This window comes from Odontesthes bonariensis, chromosome 15, assembly GCF_027942865.1.
Source record: "Odontesthes bonariensis isolate fOdoBon6 chromosome 15, fOdoBon6.hap1, whole genome shotgun sequence".
Lineage (NCBI taxonomy): Eukaryota > Metazoa > Chordata > Actinopteri > Atheriniformes > Atherinopsidae > Odontesthes > Odontesthes bonariensis.
Genome location: NC_134520.1, coordinates 2,976,116 through 2,998,753, shown reverse-complemented (window position 1 = coordinate 2,998,753; position 22,638 = coordinate 2,976,116). Strand labels below are relative to the sequence as shown.

The 22,638-nt window shown below is 39.9% G+C and overlaps 1 protein-coding gene across 5 annotated transcripts; it reads right to left on the bottom strand.

Moving 5' to 3' along the window:
* Positions 1-1,530: 1,530 nt before the first annotated feature.
* On the bottom strand, positions 1,531-22,407 carry impact (impact RWD domain protein). Of its 5 annotated transcripts, XR_012772909.1 has the most exons (12): positions 22,203-22,407; positions 20,182-20,310; positions 20,028-20,080; positions 19,852-19,914; positions 19,611-19,696; positions 15,579-15,704; positions 15,398-15,492; positions 12,653-12,726; positions 11,154-11,244; positions 5,871-6,005; positions 3,047-3,227; positions 2,869-2,939 (listed from the first exon to the last, which is right to left on the bottom strand). XR_012772909.1 is itself a non-coding variant. In XM_075484655.1 (11 exons), exons 1-11 carry the CDS (start codon positions 22,248-22,250, stop codon positions 2,880-2,882), a joined length of 960 nt encoding a protein of 319 aa, XP_075340770.1. In that variant the 5' UTR covers positions 22,251-22,405; the 3' UTR covers positions 1,536-2,879. The 5 variants fall into 5 exon arrangements, 3 of the variants coding, with proteins under 3 accessions (XP_075340772.1, XP_075340771.1, XP_075340770.1); XM_075484655.1 differs by lacking the exon at positions 3,047-3,227 and having other exon boundaries at positions 1,536-2,939; positions 22,203-22,405; XR_012772910.1 differs by lacking the exon at positions 11,154-11,244.
* Positions 22,408-22,638: the final 231 nt, after the last annotated feature.

Genomic DNA, 22,638 nt, shown 5'->3' with positions numbered 1-22,638 from the left:
GCGTCCGAACGGTCCGCTCCACTTCGGCGAGGAGCTGAGCGAAGACCTGTGGCTGAATGAAGCCACTTTTCCCAAATGTCCCATTTTTAACCCCCGCCACGGTGTTCCTCCCACAAAAAGAACTCAAAGTTCGTGTTAGTGTGTGGTTTTCTATTTTAATATATTTAATAAGCCTCAATCCTCTGAGTGTTCTCTCCCCTCTGGACTCTCAGTTAAAAGCGCGTCTGCTGGATGTGCGCGTACAGTAGAGCGCACAGTTGATTTTGTCACCAGCTTCAACTCTGTCACATCTGATAGAACGGAACGTATCCGGTCAAATCTTCTCAATAAAGCTCTCGATAATACGTTTTAAATGCGAACAATGACCACGTTATTTCTCAAATATGCATCTGCGAGACTATTTTCAATGTGGAAAGTAACAGTGACTTGTTTTTCTAACCCATGTTCAAAGCCAACCCTGGTGGCTAAAGCACACAAACAACATTTGAAAAGGTATCATGCCTTTTCACGCTACGCTCATACCATAACAAAATGTTTTTATTTTCTTTAATCCGAAAAAACTCGTAGGAAATCCTTTCAAAGTGTGTGTTATCTGAATAAGACAACGTAGTGACATTTGATGTTTTTATTTTGAAGACAGCCCAACTTCCGGTATCCCTCAGGTTATTTCTGCGTATTGGAAATCAATGCCCAATGCAAATGATCTCTCCATTCATTTGTTTTTCTTTGGACCTGGTCATTTATTCAGTGAGGAAAGGAGCAAATCCTCAGTCAACACGGATGAGTACCGTAAAAAAAAAACATAAGTACACTCCAGCCATTCTGTTGTAGATTTGCTGGTGCTGTGCCTGGGATTATTGTCCTGCTGCATGATCAAGTTTCATTCCAGCTTTAGCTGTCAGAGAGATGGCCTCACATTTGACTCAAGCCCAAATTCAGATATTTCCTGAGCCAGTACAACAAACTGAAATAAGTGGGTTGGACTTTTCTTATCAGAGGATGAGTAATGAGCCCGTAACCACAACACGCAGGTGGCAACCAGGTTTCATAAAACATGACAACATGAAATACAAAGCAATAAAGAGCTAAATAAAATTCTGTTAGGGACAATAACATGTTATAAAAACAGGCAACTTTAGAAACTACGCATAGCATTTAAAAAAAACAACAGTGCATGCATACAGTACTCACATTACTGATGCAGCAAAGACCTAGCCGTCTACCAGGATGCAAAAATTCTCCCGAAGAGTGTTACCCCAATCAGCAGCAGGAACTGCACAGGTGACATTTCTAACCCTAAGCCAGCTAATTATACTCCGCAGACTCTGAATATAAATATGACTTCTTGAAAAGCCAAACAAGTATGATTAAGGGCTGAGATGATTGGGCTCAGTGTGATGTTAGCTTGTCAGGGGAGAAACAGCTCTCTGCTCAGTGAATTAGCTGTAATTATTCCTAATGGCTGAAATGAGCAGGCACGGAGGAAGTTTTGGAAACTTGGGGTGTTTTGTGTCATGCGGGTTATCATCTAAATTAAATATCAATAAAGATTTGTCGATAATATTAGGTAGTTTAGGAAGAAATGCAAGCGATAGCCTATAGAAGAAGGGAGATATAACTTACTCCTATGGTGTAGAAAGATTTGGGGTGCAAGATAGAAAGAGGGTTGAAAGGGTACATTTAGTTAAGTCGAGACGGCAAAAAGAGATGGAGAAATTGGTTAAGGAAAGAAGAAATTTAAGAAAGCAGTGAAAAAGAGCTACAGAAGAAGAGAGGGAGGGAATTAATGTTTTGCAGGAAGAATTGAGAAGCAGGCTAGCAATACTCAGAAGGGCTGAATGTCTTAGGAAAAAGAGAAAGAAGAAAGAATATGTAAGGACTGCGTTTTACAGGGACCCGTTCAAGTTTGTTAAAGGGTTGTTTAACCAGGAAAAGGGAGGGCAGCTTAAGGCAACAAAGTCAGAGGTGGAAGAGTATCTAAGAAATACATATTCAGATCTTGAGCAGCGTGGAGTAGTAGGCCTTCCACCTGACATGCCACCATTAGGAGAGATAGCTCATAAGATGGATGTTAGACCACCTAGATGGAAAGAGGTTGAGGACGTAGTCAGGCGTGCAAAGACTTCGTCGGAGCCAGGGCCAAATGGAGTCCCCTACCGGGTTTATAAAAGTGCACCTGATATCCTAAAGTTTTTGTTGAGGCAATTAAGAATAGTTTGGAAGAAACAGTTTATTCCTAGAGCATGACGTAGGCATGACATATGCAGGCAGTGTCTTCAGAGATGGGATGGAGTGTAACCAAAATGGAGAGATGAGGAGAAACCCTAAAGGAATCAATGTGAGGTAAACACTGACTGAAGGGGTAACTGTGAGAAGCTGAATATATGACAGGGATGTCAAATGCTCTGGGGAAAACAGACATATGAATGATGTAAACGTTTATGTGAGTGAAACTCTGCGAGCTTCATCTTCTTGAGCTGTGATGTGTGAGCATATTTCTTGGGAACACTAAATGAACTGAGCGTGGGTTTTGTTCTCTTGCAGATTCAGCACAAGGACTCACAATGATGCTCTGGGATAGTGAATCAATACAAGATGATGAGCATAAAGAAACGCCACATTCTGTTTCCGTCAAAGTTTGTTTTAATGGAAACATTTTGTACTGGAAACACTTCATGTGATGGCTTATCAGCTAAATAATAAAATCAAGCTGTCAATTCAGGAGTTATCTGAGATGGTTCGGAATTCCTGGGTGACGTCATTTTGAATGCATGGAAATTTTCCTTCAAAGACACATCTAAGCTGGCTAAAAATGAGCATTTCACCAGTTTAGACAGAAAAGACGATTATAAAAATATATTTTTTAAACTTTTTGAAATTCATTTTGTCTTCTTGCTTTTTGGCCTTTTGATCTTTGCTCCAGATTTGGTGGCCTCATCCTGCGAAACAAGAGAGAAGAATAAGATTGAGCAGTCTAATGATTATTTTATCTTAGCACTCTATTTAACACTAGAACTACCACGGAGGGGTCAATTGACCTTTTTACCTAAAAGACCCACAAGAGGGTCATTTGACCCTTTGGACCCCCTGCGGACACTCCTTTTGTTGTGGAAATGTGGGTTGAGTGCTGTATCTCTGCATCTTCGTTCCTTGGAGAGGAGCTTCTTTCACCACAAAATTCTTGAGGGAAATGAAGCAGTAGTCCACATGCACTGGTATTTATCCATCTAACAATTGCGATAGATAACCAATTGGGATAGATCAGCAAGGTACATTCATTTGAAAATTGTACTAAATGTAAGCTGATTGTGTTAACTGTAGGATACTTGTACATAGCCATTTGCAAGGATGTACTAAATGATTGAGACATGTACAAAAGCATTTGAAATTTGATGAAAGCAATGATAAATGCCATTCTGTTGTGAGGAACTGCAAATTAGTTTTGGGATTTGTCCATGTTTTGAGAATGACATCTCAGTTTCAAGAAATGAGCCAAACCAATGGAGAAAAACTGTAACACACTGTCCGCCAAACTGTGCTATCTGTCTTTGCTGCTGATATCTTCATGCAAGTTGCTATTTACCTGTGGTGATTTTGGAGGCTGACAGCCCTTGGGAAGAAGCTGTCTGTCCCTGTTTGTCTTGGCTGTTACCACTGTAAGGTGTGACCCCCTCACCCCTCACCCCACACACGGCCCCTAACAGCCTCATTACCATAACAAAATGAGTGATTAGTGTATTCGGTAAAAGCCGCTGGGTCAAATGACCCCTCTCTGGTACTTCTAGGTAGGCAGAAAAATTTTCCATGCAAAATATTTGCCTGCTCCTTTATAGCTTATGACAGACACATTTGCCTAAACTCCTGCTGTGTGTGCAAATGTGAAAATTACAATGTACTGAATGACATGCACCACACTGTTCTAATGTATTCCAATAATTACATCATACAAAAAAACTGCATTCCTAATTACTTTAAGAAAACATTCCCCACTAATTATTAAAATGACAAACTAGGCTGCCGACTTCTCTGAAATCTCCGTTACATACAGCAGGGGGAAAAATGTTTCTCAAAAATGTGGAACTCTTCAACATCCAAGTCCTTTTTCATGACACATAGTGTGTGCCACGCTCTCAAGCATTCTCACTTTTTTTGTTTGAGCCACCCAACAGATTCAAAGTAGTTTGGGATGTTCCTAAGAGTTTTAGACACAAGCAAATTGCCTTGTTAGTGTTTTTAATAAGCAACTCACACCCCGAATAAGTCCTCCAAAATAAGTGGCAGCGACCTTGTGCTGTTCAGGTGCAAAACCAGCAGCTCAGCTGATTACCGTTAATTTCCTCCTCCATCCAGTCCAGGTGCTCAGAGATTTTATCCAATTTTGAATTCATATTTGGCTAAACTGATCTCACTCTTTGTTCCCCAGAATGATTAAACACATCCTGTTTTTTATAAATAATTATTTGCTCTTTACTCCCCCTACAGTTGCTGGATGTAATAGCTCTGTTATAAATCCCTGCGTATGAGCAGCCATACACATGAATTTGTTGTCACGTTGAAGAAGCCACAAAGACGCCATCAAAGACCACAAAAATGTCTATCATAAAGCAAAACGTTGTGGTGCAGAGCTGGAAACTAAAGCCGTGAACTCAAAAGTACATCATTTTGAGGTTCACAAACTTCTCTAGTGTAGCTTTAAAAGCTGCCAGTTATTGAATAGATTACCATGAGATACGCTGTTCATCGTTTCCATACGATTGGCCCGACTTTTGTAACCATTAGGGGCCATTTGAGAAACATGTCTACATGTTTTGGATAGATTGCCATGAAATTTGATTTGATTGCCATCTTCCCCTCTGGATAAATTGGAATTACCTAAACGATCCTTTTGACTTTCCCGCTATGTCCACCATCATTTCAAATTTAGAAAAAGTTGCTGACCCAACATCTGTAAAAAGTCGGATAAGTTCCAATCAGCCTGAACCTGGACGTGAAGATTGTGTAAACTGACATCATAGTAACGACATCACAGCCATCGCAATCATTGCCATAGGCTCGTGATTTTAGCTTAAAAACAAACCTAAACCTCTGAGTAATGTCTACTGGCTGTTGGCACTTAGAGGGACTTCCCACAGGAGAAGATTAATTGTCATCTTAAGAAAATTGTCACCGGCTGATTATCTAATGAAGCAGATGAAGCAAAAAACACATCTGCAGAGCGGGCCACCCTGTCAGAGTAGCTGCTGCGGAACAATGTTCTTGATTACAAGTGAGTGTGTGTGAATAAGTTGTCACAGAGTCAAGTGCAACTGAACTGTGGACTGTCAGGAAGGGACTGGAATTAAGCACTCATTTTTAATGGAGAGGTAAAGGGGAACTGAAAGAGGACACTTTTAAGAGTAGGTTTACTGTATCTTTAAAGTTCTTAGCCTGTGGCTGCTGGTCAATGGTAAATCATAATATCAATGGAAAACCTTCCCAGAATAAAAAGATGACTTGAAAGCAAAAAACTTCCAGCCGGTGAAAGCATGATGGATCTCCAAAACAGGTAGCAACTAAAAACAACAACTTACCTTATATCTCTTATGTGATAAGCATTGAACAGTTACTGTTGCAAAACAAGGCAGACTATACTGTCTCAGTGTAGCTCTATGAAATACTGTCTGACAGTACAACTCTCTGCTCAGCTTGCCAGGAAGGCAAAATGAAAGAAATAATCTCCAGTCAATCTACTGTAATTGTTTCCAGATAATTGGAGAAACATTAGGGTGCAAGTAATTTACACTGCTTCCTAAAAAAGAAATTAGCGACAAATTTAACAGATGATGTGTCAGTGGGAGAGCGATAAGCTAAAGGCCCAGTGAATGTCTCACCACGGAGGCAGTGTATCCCTCCTCCACCAGGATGTTTCGCGCACTGTTGTTGATGTGCTTGAAGCGGTCGGGACCCAACAAAATACCTCCGTACCAGCGAGACACGACCACCAAGACATTACGCACGTCCAGGATCTGCAGAGGGAGATGAGCATGTGTGAAATGAGTGTGAATTCAAGAGAGCTGGAAGCTGAGTATTTCACATCAGATGTGTTACAGTGGATGAATCATCATAAGATGTTTCTGTCTCGGGTGCCAATCTAAAGCTGATGGTCTGACAATCAAAATTTGGTGGCTGTTCCTTCTTTTGGTGTCACAGATTTTTAATTTTCTTCTTTAAAAGCACTTTACCCTCGTGTTTGGGTATTCTACAATGTTTTAAATTAGAACAGAAACTGAAGCGTTAAAGGCTCCGTTTTATCAATCTGTAAAACCACAGGTGACACCGCAGCAACACTAACACTTCATTAAAACTCATTAAAACTACATTGCATTGGTCCTCCATATGCTGCAGAAGTACATCTGACTTGTTGAGGCACGGTCTTCATAAATCTCTGAAGGTATTTTGGGGTATCAGGCAACTGTTCTATACAAGTTGGGAGTTTCAAAATAGGTCTCCATGGAAGCCAATGCAACACGTTGACTTCTTTTCCTATTCGCCACTGAACACTTTCACGTTCACTGGCAGAAGGCCCAAATCTAAATGAGGGAACGGGTGGAAAGGCTTGAGGAGAAAACTAGATTTAGTAGAGATGTCTTAATCTAAAAAGATGGAGCTGGAAGACCTTTACAAGTCCTGCAACAGCAGGTGCAGATATTTACCATGCTTTATGTCAGCAAATGTAAGGTAAAATCATAGAAGATAAATTCAATCATGGACGGAGGTGTCTCCCACTGGTTTGTCAACTGCCATTTTAAAGACTCAGTTTGGCATTTGGCCATCACCATGTTTTTGTCTTTTTGAGGTAGGTCATGACCATATTTGCACAAGTTAGATTTTTGGAAGCTGATAGTACAAACGTTTGAAACCTTGAGGACTTCTAGTGAGCTTATCTTAGAAGTCTGACGGCAAAGCTGGGAATGACATCAAACCAGAATATATCGTGTTCTGTAGCAAATCAGAAAACCAGTAGGATTTGCTTAGTGTTGTGCTAACTAATGAGGCTACTTGTTTTTTATCAATACAAGCAATTCCAGATTCCCAGTTAAAATAGAACACACAATTGTATTCTATTGAATTAAGTGAGGCTACCAAACAAGGATATGATGGCAGAAAATGTATTGACTTAGCATTTCAAATCAGAAGTGATGCTTTTTAAATAGGAATCTACAGAGGCTAGAGATGTTATGGAGCCAATGCATAGCAGTTTAATGTACTTCCTCTTTAGATCTCTTAGATCAGGAAAACTTCACAAAAGTAATATATGCTCTAGAGCAGGAGGAGCTTAAGTATAGAATACCATATTGAATACCGACGGTAATTTTTTTTGTTGTTGTTGGTGTTGTCGTTGTTAGGTCAATATTGATGTGTAGGTGGTGTACAATGTGCCACATGACATAAAACAGAAAAACACACTAATTTCAGGGGCTAAACCTGTAATAAGTGATTTTTGACCCGCTGGAGGCAAACCAGGCCGAAAAAAGTCACTAACCCGATTTAACAAAGCAAATGAATCAGTGTTTGATTCCGTTTGTCACATCGAGGTTCAGCAACATAATAAGCCCAAAAAATTAGATCAGCGGACTAACCGACTACTCAATAACCAGATTTTTTGATAAATAGATTATTTTTTTCTAGACTCAGTTGTTTGAACACCCAAATGAAAAAGCCAGGAGGGCTCATGGGGGTCAATTTGAAAGAGTGATTAATGGAGCACATGGGGGTCATTTTCCCTTATTGACTGGCTACCACAAACTGCAGATAACTTAACCCCATTGAAAATCTTTAGGATGGGCTGGATAACACTTTGTGCATTTCTGACTCCCTCATCATGAATATAAATGGTGAAAAAAAGGAATGCAAATCTAGATTACAATGAATGTTGAGACATTGCATAACGATACCAAGGAGAAGGCATGTCCAAATCAAACCTGACCTGACAAAATATAAGACTGTGTCACACACAGAAAGTGTGCACGGACATTTAAATACAGGATGTGACGCAGATTTGGTGAGCTTGTTGGCAAACATTAACAAACCTTTGAAGTGTTGTTTTTGGTCATACAATATTTATCTTCTAGTATTATAAACAATATAGACTTTTTTATTAAATTTTCATTTCTATTTTCAATTATACAAAAGATCGCTTAAGAATATTGAAGTAAAGGGTGGCTGAAGTGCGCAACTGTTTTGAATGGTACAGTGTATTAGTGAAAAAACAGCTTGATTCATCTGAATTCAGAGACGCGAATCACAGATTCTGACATGTCCACACCAAGATTCCAATTAATTATTTCACACTTATTTATCTCTCTAACAGGGTCCCACTGGCACAGACGGACGCCGTCACTCTCCGAACGAGAATGAACTTTAACACGAGTCATGGATCTCATCTGGAAAAGCTCTGACGCGACGCAGCACCTGCTGCTAATGAGTGTGAAGGAACCGGTCCAAGTCACCGCTGAGCTTTTAGCTTTTATCACGGCAAACTTTTTGTTTTGCCACAAACCACTGAAAAAAGTGAGAGGACAATTGTACGTTTTAGTGTGATGTGGGTGTGTGCGTGTGTGTGAATCATGGTGCCATCTGACAGCATAGTTCAGTGACAAGTGCCTCTTTGAAAAGTGAAATGAAAAGATTATTAACTGAGTCGAATAATTGGACTTAACTTCTCTCTAGAAGAGTGTTATTGAAATCCAACCGCACTACGATAAACTAGTTCATGCATTTTGCCATGTGAAATAAAAGACTGATCAGTCTATGATTTTAATTGTTTTTCCTGCATTGTAGAAGTATGCTGACCTAAATCCATATTTTTCCTCAAATATCAACCCTGACTGGTTAAAAGAAAATCAACAACTTGCTTGTATTTTAAGAAATACTAGTAGCTTTGAATACATAACTGAGAATAAAGGTGTATCACGTGTCGTACATGTCAGTTACGTCTTCAGCCAATCCTTGGAGAGATTTAAATAGTCTCCATTTACATAGACGGCACCTTTTAATCTCATCTAGGTACTGCAAAGTGCTTTACAGTGCGTTTCTTATTCAACTATTCACACTCACACAGTGCTTCTTATGTTTGCACTCTATATATGCACCATTTAAGCAACTCAGGGGTACATGGAGGTGCTTTGGATCAAACCACCAACGCTATTGACTGGAAGATGACCAATCTATGACTTGTTTTGGGGCTCTCTCACGTTGGAGCTTGTTCAGAGGATGAAGCCATTCTCCCCATGCTTGAGGAACCTCGTAGTTAAGGGAAGCAGGTGATGCATTCAATAAAAAGACAAAAAGTCCGCAACACTCTCATTTTCCTGTAGTAAATTCAGATCTGAGTTGATGCTGAGTTTGACCTGCCCCCTGACAGACTGCACTATGAAAGTTGTGCCAGAGGTGCTTCCCAGCCCGGGCAGCTGCTGCTCCTGACCTGTCCTGACTTCAGCTGCCTTATTCCCCACAAGGTTTTAATGCTCTGTAACTTCACAAGTCAGCACAGCGCTGTCGAACACATCTAATAATGTAAAGCACCTTTTAGACTGGTCAATTACCACATCCACTGCTTTCCAATAATCTTGTGGCAACTGAATGAGTAAGTGTTATGTGAATTAGCCCCCTGGAGCTTTTCTGTAACGTTTCCAGACGGCAGTGTGACTAGCTGGGGCCTGGTAACATGTACGTATAATCTTCAAAATGTCACAAGTCGCATAAACATGCACGCACATCAACACTGAACAAATGTAACATATAGCTGAGATGTAGCTGAAGCTGATTAATATTAATGTTATGTATTTTATGTCCGAAAGGGGCTCAAGTTTCTCAGGAATGGCTGAGAATCAGTTGTTAGCTGCTTAAAAAAAACAAAGGATATATACCCTCATTTCTATCAACAATACAAGTTTTCAAGCGTTTTGCATGGAATTTAAAGCATATTTATGATAGTTTTTAACATAATTTTTTTATTTGATTAATTTACCTACTTTACAGTTTTTGGAGCAACATCTGATGTCATCAGCACAATCTCTTTCTCAGGGAAGACCTTGATTATTTCAGCAAAATGCTGCTAAACCACTTTACAACAACAGCATGACTCCACAGCAAGAGTCAGAGGGCTAAACTGGCTCGCTTTCATCCATCCATCCATCCATCCATCCATCCATTATCTTCCGCTGGTCCGGGGATCGGGTCGCGGGGGCAGCAGCTTAAGCAAAGAGACCCAGACGTCCCTGTCCCTGGCTCGCTTTCATTTCCATAAAAAATAGCTGATGCATTTAGAGATGTTTATAGATGTGTATAAGTTCATTTGATGCCAGTCATTATGTAAGCCTTGTAGTTTTATGATAATACCGAAGTAGGCGGGTAGGAGAGCTCTTTTTTCTCACCAGCCTCTTGCTGCAAATCTGACAAAATGCCTCCTTTTGTTAGTGGGTTCTCCATTTTCCCTTAACGAAAAGCCAAAATGTCCCAATCATCAATTTGGATTAAGGACATGGCTCCATGTTTACTGATAAGGAGAGCTACACCTTCAGCAGAACCTCGGTACTGCAGCAGCGAAATAGAATTCAACCATCGTTAATTTTATTTTTCAGACCTGTGCCTCACTTGCTGTGACGTGTCATAACGGCTGCTTTGAAAAAGGCCAAATCTGCTTTGTTGGAGTGATAAATATTCAGGGAACGGATGGTGTGGTTGGCTGTCCTTGGGTGTTCAAGCAGCTAGCATCTCATTTATGAACCAACATGTAATTTCATACAATATACATCTTGCAGTGCTCACAATGGAAAGGATACTAAAGCACCACCCCAAGGGTTTATATTGTGTCAGTCTCTGGAGAGCTGCTTACTGTTAACAGTCTCAGTTTAAAAGTCACAGCAGATGCCAAATTATACAGGCTGTGAAAATGAACAGGGCAGCTTAGAAAATACACCAATTAGGCATGCAAAGGATAGAAAGCTGAATGCAGCCAGTAGAGTTAACAATGTGAATGTGATATCAATACTGAGCAAAAGCTTTGTTTCTTTTGGCACTGAATAATTTCCCGGCTCTGTTGGGATTTTTACCCAAATAACACACAGTTTGGCATGCAGCCGAAACGGGCATTTATTCAACAAAATGATAACCTGCAGCAAATGGAGCAACCTCCCCCCAGCGGCAGTCTCGCCATCATCATCGCAGTCTTGCAGGAAGCTGTGCTTGTCCTCGCAGTATATTCTAAAAGAGACAGAATCCCGACAGGCTGGCATTAGGCGGGGGAGCGTGACGACAGTTTGGTCAAGGAATGACACTGTGATACAGGCCGCTGTCTAAATGTCAACATCTCCTCCCCGTGAGTAATGACCACTCAGGCAGTGCCTCGGGAACTTGACATTGACCTGATTAAACCATGCACCAAACAAAAGTGCACACAAGCATTCATGAGAAGACACAAACACATACAGAAAGATGAAACTCACAGCTATGCAAATAATGTCCTGAGGAGTAAAAAAAAGTCTTCATTTTCTTTGGTGCTTTTTTTAACCTTTAATTGCAGCAGTGTTCCTTTAAGACGAGTTACACGGGTCTTAAATCTTTACTTCTCCACTAATGAGACAAACTGTAACACAAACTCATGGATACAGGCCTGATTTGCATAATGAAGTGACCACATATGCTAAATTGTACACTATGGTGTTTGTACACGTCAGGGGTTAATTTTGGATTTGTCAAGTGAGGAGGATCTGTGGTTTTAGCGTTGCCATGGGTACACACGTGCATATACTGAAGCAACACTGAGAGGCAAAATATCTCCGTATAACAAGGCCTGAATATGATGTGAAAACAATTTGATGACCTTCTAGATTGGACCTGTGATAGATATTTGAAAAGCTGTAAATAAACTATAGCAAAATCTTTTTTTTTCAAAGTATTTTTTTGGGTTTTTTATGCCTTTAATGTTAGGACAGTTCGAGAGAGACAGGAAGCAGGGGGCAGAGAGAGGGGAAAAACACGCAGCACAGGGCCGCTCGGTGCGGGAGTCGAACCGGGGCCAGCTGCAGCGAGGACTGTAGCCTCTGTACATGGGGAGGCTGCTTAACCCACTACTCCACCGACCGCCCCAACTATAGCAAAATCTGATCGATGCTCACCACCTTCTGCTCTGAATGTGCTGCTGATGTTGCAGCATTCTACAAACAAACGATTTCATTTACTTCATGACTTCTGAAGACTCATAGGGTTTTGGCTGGGAAGTTCAGGGTTATAGTAGCCAAGTTTATGTCCTCTCCACTGGTTTTCTCATCGTGGGCTCTATGATTCAGGTGCTCACACGTTGTGTTTTACTCATGCCCATGTTCGATTAACAAAAGGGCTGCTGGTTTCATAATGATGTCCAAAGGGAAGTATAGGGAGGGGGTGGGGGTGGGGGGGACATAGGAGGACAGGGTGAAAAACTGCACAGAGAAAATGTAACTACCTATCTAAAAGCTACCCAGAGTGAGTCACTACTTTCGACAATTTTCACAGTCAAATTTGGATGTACTCAGTTTGAGCAACCGACTGTGACTTCAAAGAGAGAGTGTGAGGACTGAGCCCCCTGCAGCTGCAGCTGCTGCGGTATAAATGTATATGAGAAATGACCAACCTGTACGCATAAATATTATGAGTGGCACTGGCAATCTTCTTGTTTTCACAAAGTTTCTCCAGGACCATTTTAACCTGCAACACACGACATCGAAAACAACTGAACCACAATCATATGACAATTAGTGACACAAGGTTTGTGTCACTTTAACACAGAGCCAACTACAAAATACATCAGTACTAAGTTCCAAGGTAAATCAAAAACTGATGTATACGTAACCAAGTTGAGCTAAAAATTAAGCTGCATCTATGCAACTTCTGAGGTCAGTATGCTGTCTGATGCTGCTGACGAATATGCAGAGCAGCATGAGTCGGATCTTTATCAGGCTTTCACATGTCATAAATAAAACTGAGATTTGTGAGGCAAAAACACCTTTTGGGTGTAAGTAATATTACGTGCACAAAAATCCGATTTGGACCGATCCCTCTCTTATTTAATTTCTATCTTTATTTTTTTTTTGTTTAAATTTTTGATTAACTGCTACGGAAGAGTATTAGGGCCAGGCATAAGAAAAAATATTTATATTTTGCCTGTCGAGAATAAAGTAGACATGTCGAGATTAAAGTCGAAATGTCGAAAATAAAGTCGACATGTCGAGATTAAAGTCGAAATGTCGAGAATAAAGTAATTAGATGATGGACCAGAGGAGCTGACTTTTTTCTCGAAAATTTGACTTTATTCTCGACAGGCAAAATATTATTATTTTTTCTTATGCCTGGCCCTAATACTCTTCCGTAAACTTCAGCTCTGCTACAGGATGATTAAACAACATGATTACACAAACATCTTTAATGCATTTATTCATTTACGCTGTGGAGCATGAGTTAATTTTATTTATTTATTTTTTTTTTTCCTTGTCCTGTCCAGCATTATGGCAGCAGAATTGTAATCTGAATACCGTTTATGCTAAACACATTTGCTATGCCAAGGGAAGCTTTATGAATGTAAAGCTCCCTTGATGCCCATCAACTCATTTTTATTTATTTATTTTTGTTACAATATTTAACATGATATGATAATAGTGCCGAACCGGACCGGGGGACAGAGAGAGAGGGAGAGCGAAGAAGAGAAAAAAGGAACAGAAACATGAAGCATAAAAAACAAAAAACAAAAAAATTTTTAATAATAAAAAAAAGAAGAGTAGTGTGAGTAAGTCAAATGAAGTCATGACAGTTTTATGAAAGTAAGTAATTTCAGAAATTGTTAGAAGCATTGAGGATTGTTTTCTAGTAAACAAAGGTCTTTTTTAACTTTACACTCTTTTGTGATGCATTTTACCTTGCCGCTTTCAGTGGTGCGGTCAGTGTCCTCTCAACTTTAAGCTAATCTAGTGTCATATACCTTGACCTAGCATGTGTGACAATTGTTAACTAATTTAGCTTTAAGCTGGAGGCTACAACCATAAATGAAACGGTACAGAGACACGCGACAGCAAATACATTTTTTATTTTATATACATTCACTACCTCTGTAATTAATTATATTAAGATGACCGGATTTGAGTTTGTGAAAAAGACGACAACTCAGCTCGATTTATGATTTATGGCGTTTCCTCATTTTTATTATAATCTGTTGGTGTCGGCAACTGCAGGCTCCAGCTAACTTTTAACCAATCAGCATTCAACCAACAACGTAATTTTCAAGCATATTCAGGGACATCTTTTTGCTCATCTGTCCAAACGCACTGAATAGTGACCATCTGCAAGAGCAATGCAGGTGAAGGTTAAAAAAAAAAAAAAGCCCTTAGTTTAGAAATAAGGAGAAGGTGATGAGTCCACTGCTATGAAAAGGGCTGAAAAGAAAAGTGCTGAGAAAACAACAAAAAACCCTGAGGTAAAACTAGAAGCGGTGGGTGAGTTAAATGGAATTAAAAAGGATAAAGCAAAACATTATCTATATAGCCACATTTACTCGGTCTAGATCCAGAACAACATGCTTCCTATCAGTGGTCCATGATCCATCCATCTCGCACAGTGTGTACTGTTAAATTGTTTGTTGTAGTTGATTCTCCCTCCCTCTTGCTGTCATATTCTCTTTTCTCCCGCCCCCTCACCGCAACCAGTTAATGCACACGGCTGCCCAAACAGAGTCTGGTTCTGGCAGAAAGTTTCTTCTTGTTAAAGGGGAGATTTTTTTCCCCTCCCTTCTGTCAGCAAGTGCAATTTATGTGTTTTGTTTTGTTTTATCTATGTGAACAAATACTTTTTGATTGAAAAAACAAAAAAAGTAATCTAACTGAATAAACCAATAATTCAATCTGTGGAATAGTTATTTTTTCTAAATTACATCTTTGGTCGACTTGAACACTTCAAGAACCATGCATGAAATTATGTGAGGCCCACTGGGGTCTGAATCTATTCAATTTGAGTTGCGTCTGTGGGACAGCTGCATCTGTAAATATTTTTGTCCAAAGAGCACTTTGCAGCAGGTGGAAGCTTTTAAGATGAGCCAGAGATGGAGATTAGCATGCAGGAAGGACGCCAAATGATATTTCACTTTGTCAAGCTGCATAAATGAACAGATTTATATCCTCACCTACATGATGCTCATGAAGTAATTTCTACTGAATCTCTTTTGAGTTCCCATTTGCCACTTGTCTCCACCAATTGAAAAAAAATAAAAAAAAATCCAGCTGAAAGATTTTAAATGGAAAAATTAATCTGGACGGAGTTTCATCCTTTTAAGTGGATTTTCTCAGTGCAATTTGGGAACGTCCAAAAGTAACTAAACAGTCGTGTGTTGTACCTGTCTGGGAGTGACCACAGGTGCCAAATGAGGCTGGAAAGTACTGCGTCGGTCTGTGATGGTATTTCCATGTTTTATTGGAGGCATCTCTTCATCTACAAGATGATAATGGTATGAATAATAAGACACGGTGGGTGATTTCATAGAAAAAGAAGCAGGTGCAGACTAAAATGACCCATACCATTAGCCTGATCCATGAAGAGGTGTGCATTTTCTGTGTTCAGTTTGAGAGTTGTGAAATCAGGGAGGTCTTCATCATCATACACTTCCTCTTCAGCTGTCACATTCACTTTTCCTGGTTGATCCACTGACACAGGTAAGAAAAAGTAGAATGTTTTGTTAGACCAACGTTTTCAGATGCCTACAGATGTCTTTAGTAAACGGCCTGCAGTTTAGGAAGTCTGTCATCAAAACTAAATAACCAAGCATCACTAAAAGCGCTCGTCTGAAGTTGAGATAAAATGAGCTGATGTTATGGGAACGAAGGTGCTCCGAGTGTACTCATAGCCCAAATCAGCAGATAATCCATGTCATGATTCTTCATATGCATATCCAATGAAGTGAAAAACAGGGTTGCACCATCCTTTTATCTTAATGTTTTACAAATCAGAAAAGAGGAAAGATGGGATACACACAAAATCTGAAAAGTGCCCATGCCAAGAGATGTCCACGTGCATTAAAACATGCCTGAACCCGTGCAAATTTCTTTAATTAACTCTCCTCATTAGGTTGTTGCAAAGTGAGAAAGCTTGTCAACTGTGTGAAGTCATTTTTGGACAAAGTAGGCTAGCATTTGCCTCCAGAAATAAAAGAACTGTTAATAGGAAAGGATGACACCGGATGGCTTTTCTGATATCAAACTTAATCCTCATTCATGATCAAACTGATTGTGCATCCTCTTACATAGAAATGTGTGTGTACATATATATATATATTATAAGCTGTGGATTAACACAGGGTCAGTGTTCTGAGGTACGCGACTGACTGAAAACAGTGAGTGTAAAACGAGAGGCTCACTGATGTTTTTTAAGGGTTTTTTGGAGGACAATCAGGGGCACAGAGGAAAAGTGCACATACAAAGTTATAAAAAAAATGAAAAATTATAATAAAAACTCAGCACATGACAACAACAGAGGTCACAGAAAAAGGCTATAACAGGCTTTTCATATTCGCAAAGGTAACAAATACAAAACCAAATCATCATCATTGTCTTTCTAATGCGAGATGATGGTAAAAGATAAAGTTTAGTATCATTCATAAGAAGTCTAATCTACTTGTCACACACTTTATTTTTCCGCACTCATACGTCAGTAGGAACACACAGACAGCCAAAAGCCATTCGAACTAGGTGGGTTTTCATATTTAGCCGAGCAAATATTTAGTTTTCTGATTAATTCTTTTTTCCATCCTTTTGCATCTGTGTGGTCTCGTTCATCAAAATTTCATCATCGCAGCCATTATTTCTCCTCACTTTTTCCTGTCGGCTCTACTCCGTTTTCATTTCCTTTTCTGTGAAAGGTGCATCTTCAGACTTATCGCCTTTCCTTCCTCTCTCCCACCGTGTGCCCGTCATTTGAATGAAGAAGCCGTCAGTCCCACTCCTGCGCTTGAGTGCTGTGCCCAGTTAAGACTTATTACCACATGAATCAGAGAGGGAGGACTTATGACGCACAACAATGGGGAGGAAAGTTAATATTTTTCACGCTTGTTGCTCAAAGGGGACCGTCTGCCTCGAGAGGCCGATGTTAGATAAGTGAGACGGAGCAGACAAGACCCTCCCACCCACCCACCGCCACAAAAACCTGATTCATTGTGACACTTAGAAAATCTGTAATTGAGGTACCTTTTGGTCTTCAAAAGATTCTGCTACGGTAACAGTGAGGATTATACAGATATTGATCTTAGTTCAGTGCAGTCACTCAGAGGGATTTTTTAAAGCCTTTTGTGCTCATCTCATCAATTCTTCAGACCACACCAGATAGCTGTGTTTGTAATAGAGGAGCATCTTAGCAGAATTCAGACGGGAGGCAGATTTAGATTAGGCCTCTTAAAGCACAAATAGTTTTACTTTGATTAAAAAAAAAGAAAACAGTGGGCTTTCTCATGGCCAAGCTGTGCTCCTCGTAACATGTCGGGAAGCTTGGAACTAACAGTTTACAAAGCCCCGCTCCAAAAACTGTGATTGTCCAATCATAGAATGGCAACCGTAACTAAGCACGGCAGGCAGGTCAATATTTGGATTCAATGAAGTCAATATGCGCTGTAACACTGGGGGTTTGCACCAACAGACTCTCATTCAAAGTGCAATAACTTCTCTCAGGACATACAGCAACGCCCATCAGTATGAGGCCATTAGTCAATTTCATTCCTTCCGATTAATGTGCTGGTGGTTCTTTTGGAAAATGACCCCGTAAATAAGTCGAGAACAGGCCTAAAACACTGGTGCGTTTGGAGGTGGGACTCGCTTGACTGACGTGCCTGGCAGGTTATGGGAGCGACTGTCGAGCTGTCTGGTGGAAACGGGCCAGGAGGTCCATTCACCAGAGATCTGGAGTGGCATGTACATTGTCTTGATTCAGTTGTGGTAGAATGATTGTTATTTTGTTGTCACTTGCCGGTAGAGTATGCAAAACATTCTTCACAAAGTTTTGCTCTAGTTAGCTTATTTTAAAGGCAAATACAGTACCGTGCAAAGGTCTTGATCCACTCCTCATTATTTTTTCCAGGAAATGTGCAAACATCTATGGAAATACTGTATAAGAGGCAAAAACTGTTCTAATTCTAAAAGTCAATATAATGTATATGGTATGAGCATCTTCATTCTTCAACACAGCTTGAACCCTCTTAGACAAGCTTTTATGTCATTTCTTTCAGGAATAGTTCTCCAGACTTCTCGAATTATGTTGAGGTCCGGGCTCTGGGGAGGATTCACCCCTCCATAAGACCTGTTACCACTGATTTTCAGTCGAGTTCTTGTGTCATTAGGCATACCTCAGGCTTTTCTCCCTGTTTTCCTTGCTTAGGAATGGCTTCTCTTCCATGGAGACCATTTCAGATACTGTTCATCAGCCGATAGTTTTTTAGGCCTTCCACTTCTTCTCTTGTGTTCCACTGGTCCAGTCCACTTATTTCCTCTGGTACAGTCCTTAATTACGTACTGTTGAAATATTCTAAATGTTTGGCGTAAAATAATCAAAAAAAAACTCAACTTTGTATAAAAAAATAAATATTTCGGTGTCTGTCAGACTGTTTTATCTTAGGTGCTTTTCGTAGATGCAACTAAAGAAATTAGGTACAAAACGCAAGTGCGTTTTCATCCTTGAATGATTTATAGATCAGTGTTTAAGTGGTATGACAAAAAACTTGTTCATCAGTAAATGTTCAGGTACAAGAACTGAACTAAAAGACTGAAAATGACTGAAAAAGCATCAAATGTCCAAACAAGTTGTTGTGTTTCAAATACATGGGCTAGACGTGGCCATCAAACAGGTCAGGGGGGGTCAACCACCAAGTAGTCCCTCGAGCAAAGAAAGACCTTCAGAAAGCCGCGACAACTACTGCCCAAGATCACTTTAAGAGATTACTACAAAAAAAAGTCTTCTTGTAAGCAAAAAACAGAAGTGAGGGCTGGCTAAAGACTCACTTCTATATTGCAGAGGGCCTTTAGACTGCACTTTTCTAGTCCTGCTGACCACTCAAAGCCTTTTAAAGCCACAGTCACTCACACACATTTGTGCATTGCTTTCATTTTATAAATTACACACACTCTCACACCACTGATACATTCGGGGCAATAGTGGGACTCAGCATCTTGCCCATGGACATTTCAACTTATGAACTGAGGATAGATAGATTTCCACTGGCCTGAGCAGGAGGAGCCCACCCCGTCTACTGCCATTAATAATAAAACAAACAGATGCTGAAGGGATTCTTTTTTTTTTTTTTTTCAGTAGGTACATGATTATTTTCTTAAGGGTTACCAACATCGACACGTTTAATAGGAACTTTACATTCAGCAGAATGTTTGCAATGCGTCCTGCCAGTTAGTTAACAGACTAATGAATCAATTTGTGTTAGACACAAGCACACGCTCAGAGTTGGACTACGCCCGCTCTGTTGAACAGGTTTATGTTTATCAAGTGTAATTTCCACTCATTATAAACTTCCCATGGAAGCGTGACCTCAAGCATGAATTTAATTTCTCACACCTCACCTGTTTCCGGGCTGTGGGATTTCTCCACAAGGAAGTCTCTAATTTTCTCCACCCATTGATAGAGTATGCTCTCCCCCGCATGCTCCCTGTTGAAATTCAAAACATTTCTGTGGCAACTCGAAGACACACACCCTCTGCAGTGATATTGCACGGCAGAAACAGAATAATGAGAGCTTTTGTTGTGGCTGATATATCTCCGCATCACCTCCTCGTGAAGTCAGAAATAATGAAAAGCACTCACACATAGATGTCTTCCAGGCTATTTGCCAATTTGGCCCTCTCAGGGCCTCGCAGCCACGCTGCACTACAAAAGCCGAGAACAAACACAGGGTTACTGAGCGGGGCGAGGAGTGGGTTTTAGAGTGGGACGCTGCTTTTTCAAATCAGCCGGCTAATCCGAAAGGCAAAGAGACTTACTTAATCTGGTAGATGGGTGGAGCCGCACCTGGATAATCAGGTGGGAGAATTATCTGATCAATGAGAAGGGGGAAAAAAAAGAAATCTTAAACTGTATTATGAACCAATTGCAACGAGGGAGACTTTAATTAATATGCAATTTGTTTTTCTGCACCTGTAAACATGCTGTCAGTTTTGGCTCCTCGAAGTCGCTGGATATTTTGATGCAAAATATTCTGGAGGCCTCATCTATTACACACCATTCGTCACCGTAGATAGAAGATAAAGCCTCGACCTCTTCAATCTAAATGAGAAGAAGCGATAACAAAGCAAAAAACATGGATCATTAGAGTTTGTACATGTCAGTTATGGATTACTCCATATAGTAATTACAAAATGAGGACCAGTGATGGCTTTAAATGCTCACATTACAGGTCTGTCATTTTGATAGCAAAGTACAACCAGCCAGTCTGTGCTTCCCATGACATAACATTGCAAAGAGCTGCTTGTCTGTTTTGTCTAAAATGAACGCACAGTGTGATGTTTAAAGAGGTCATTTTATGCTTATTGGGTTTCTCCCTGTTATAGTGTTTTGATGCATATCAAAAAACGCAGAGGACATTCATTCATGACTGACCAAAATGCCTTGTTTGTAGTCATCTGTGTTTACCTACATTACTGAGAAACACATTTGCCTTATGCCTGCCTAGTAAATAATAAAAAGAATCCTAACTGGGTGAGATGACTCAGAAATATCTTAGGGGCATGATTCCTTTATTATAGGAAACATTGAACCATCCTTTCTGAAGGAAAATTAGTAATTCTGCTTAGTGTAACTGTAATTGGATTCTTGTTACAGCTTTTTATAAAACCTTACAAATTCCCCCTACTGTTATACCTTGAACACATGCCGTTTTCCAAAGCGGTCAAGGAAAGGTGTTCAGAAAAATGATCTCTGGGGTTATTTTTTAGACCATTTGAGTACCAAAACGATGTGCAGCTGTCCAGCACTCGACCTTTTTGTGACCAATCAGAGCAGATTGTGAGGTTTTTTTTGTTTTGCAGCAGGCATCAAAATGAATTATTTCAGTCTGAAAGGGATTGGGATGTAGCAGCAATGCAGAGCATAAGAAAAGTCACACATCTTTTTTTAACATTAAAGCATGTATTCTCAATGAGTTCTCTTAGATGGCTGAAATTAAACTCTGAACTCATAAATAATCATAAATATGATATTTAGAAGCTGCGAATTTGCAAAAATCTAAATCTTTGTTGCCAAAGACCAATGACACTCTCACATCTCTCTAGCTAAAGGCAGGAAGAAATCGTCCTAGCTTTGAACAAAGGTTATGAAGTATGTACCAGACTATTTCCTGGCCAGGAGTAACTTTAGCATATAGTATATATATATATACACACACACACCCACACACACACACTCTCAACCCATGAAAAGGATTAACAACATTTTCTCACTGGTCTAGAATTAGATGAAAACACTCCCATCATTAACAGCAAAGCCCTTATAACTTCTGTATGTTAAACTACTAGTCTACTCCTTTAACTAAGCGAGAAAATACATTTCCCAAAAAGCTGAAACACTGCTTTCACAAAGTTTTTACAGTCTTCCAATTACCTTCTAGCTTTTTCATTAAAAAAAAGTGTCCGCCCACAACATGGCAAGAAAAGGTTTTTAACCTTGACATCAACAGTGTATCGTTTCACATTTAATTGCACAGTAGAATTTTACTGAACATCTAATGATAACAGAAAAACATGTCAGAACAGCATGAACTGGAGTTCATACTCATTTTCTCAGCATAACTGGAAAACTGGATGGCCTTTCAGAGATAGATAAACTGTAAAAGAAAACAAAACCTCGGGATATAACTGTCCCACAACACAGATAAACCACTATCTAAAAGAGACAACTTCTATGTCTCTTTTGCCTTGTTGCGTTAAGCAGCTCTGTGTGGCCTCTGTGCACCTGATAATCATCAAACAACTGCAGGAATGAATCCAGACACCAAGAGAGCAGCAGTGAGTCTGTCAGCTGCTCCAGCTGCATGTTAATTCTGCATTTAAACACACCGACACTGTTTGCCAACAGATACCACAAGCAGAAAATCGAGCCCAAGTTGTCATGTCACCTTATCAGTTCATGAGTGGATGTCAGAGCAAAGTCTTTGAGCTTACTTGAGCCTGCAGATCTCCTTCATTCTCAGGATTTAGGATATCCGCCATGTATTCATCTTATTCAGTGTCATCTATTGGAAACCCGCATCAATCAATGTAAAGAAATCAACAACACATAAGGCACATAAGTAATTGGAAAACATGAGGACTGCAGCCTGAGTGAAAACTCTTTAGTGAAACTGCTTCCAGGGCAGCGTTAGATCAGTGCGCATTTTGTCTTCCGGGTTCTAAAGTCCGCGTTTGGACACCGACAAAGCAAATAAATAAAAAAAAAGCATAATTAACTGAGGGTGTTTCTTATGTTGTTCTTTACCGGAGACAACTTACTGACCAACGCGAAGCTTTTATATAAAAAAAAAACGATTGTGCTTTTTTTTTCCTTCTGTTTTTGAAATTGTTTCCTTTTATTTTGAAATGTGAGAGCAGCTCGTCCAAG

Bases quoted from the DNA above. Each gene is read 5' to 3' on its own strand.
- impact (XM_075484655.1), bottom strand. From the start codon at position 22,250: ATGGCGGATATCCTAAATCCTGAGAATGAAGGAGATCTGCAGGCTCAA. The intron at 19,915-20,027 runs GTAAGTCTCTTT...CGGCTTTTGTAG, and splicing joins CCACCCATCTACCAGATTAA to TGCAGCGTGGCTGCGAGGCC. The intron at 6,006-11,153 runs GTTATCATTTTG...CTCCCTCTGCAG, and splicing joins GGTTGCTCCATTTGCTGCAG to ATCCTGGACGTGCGTAATGT.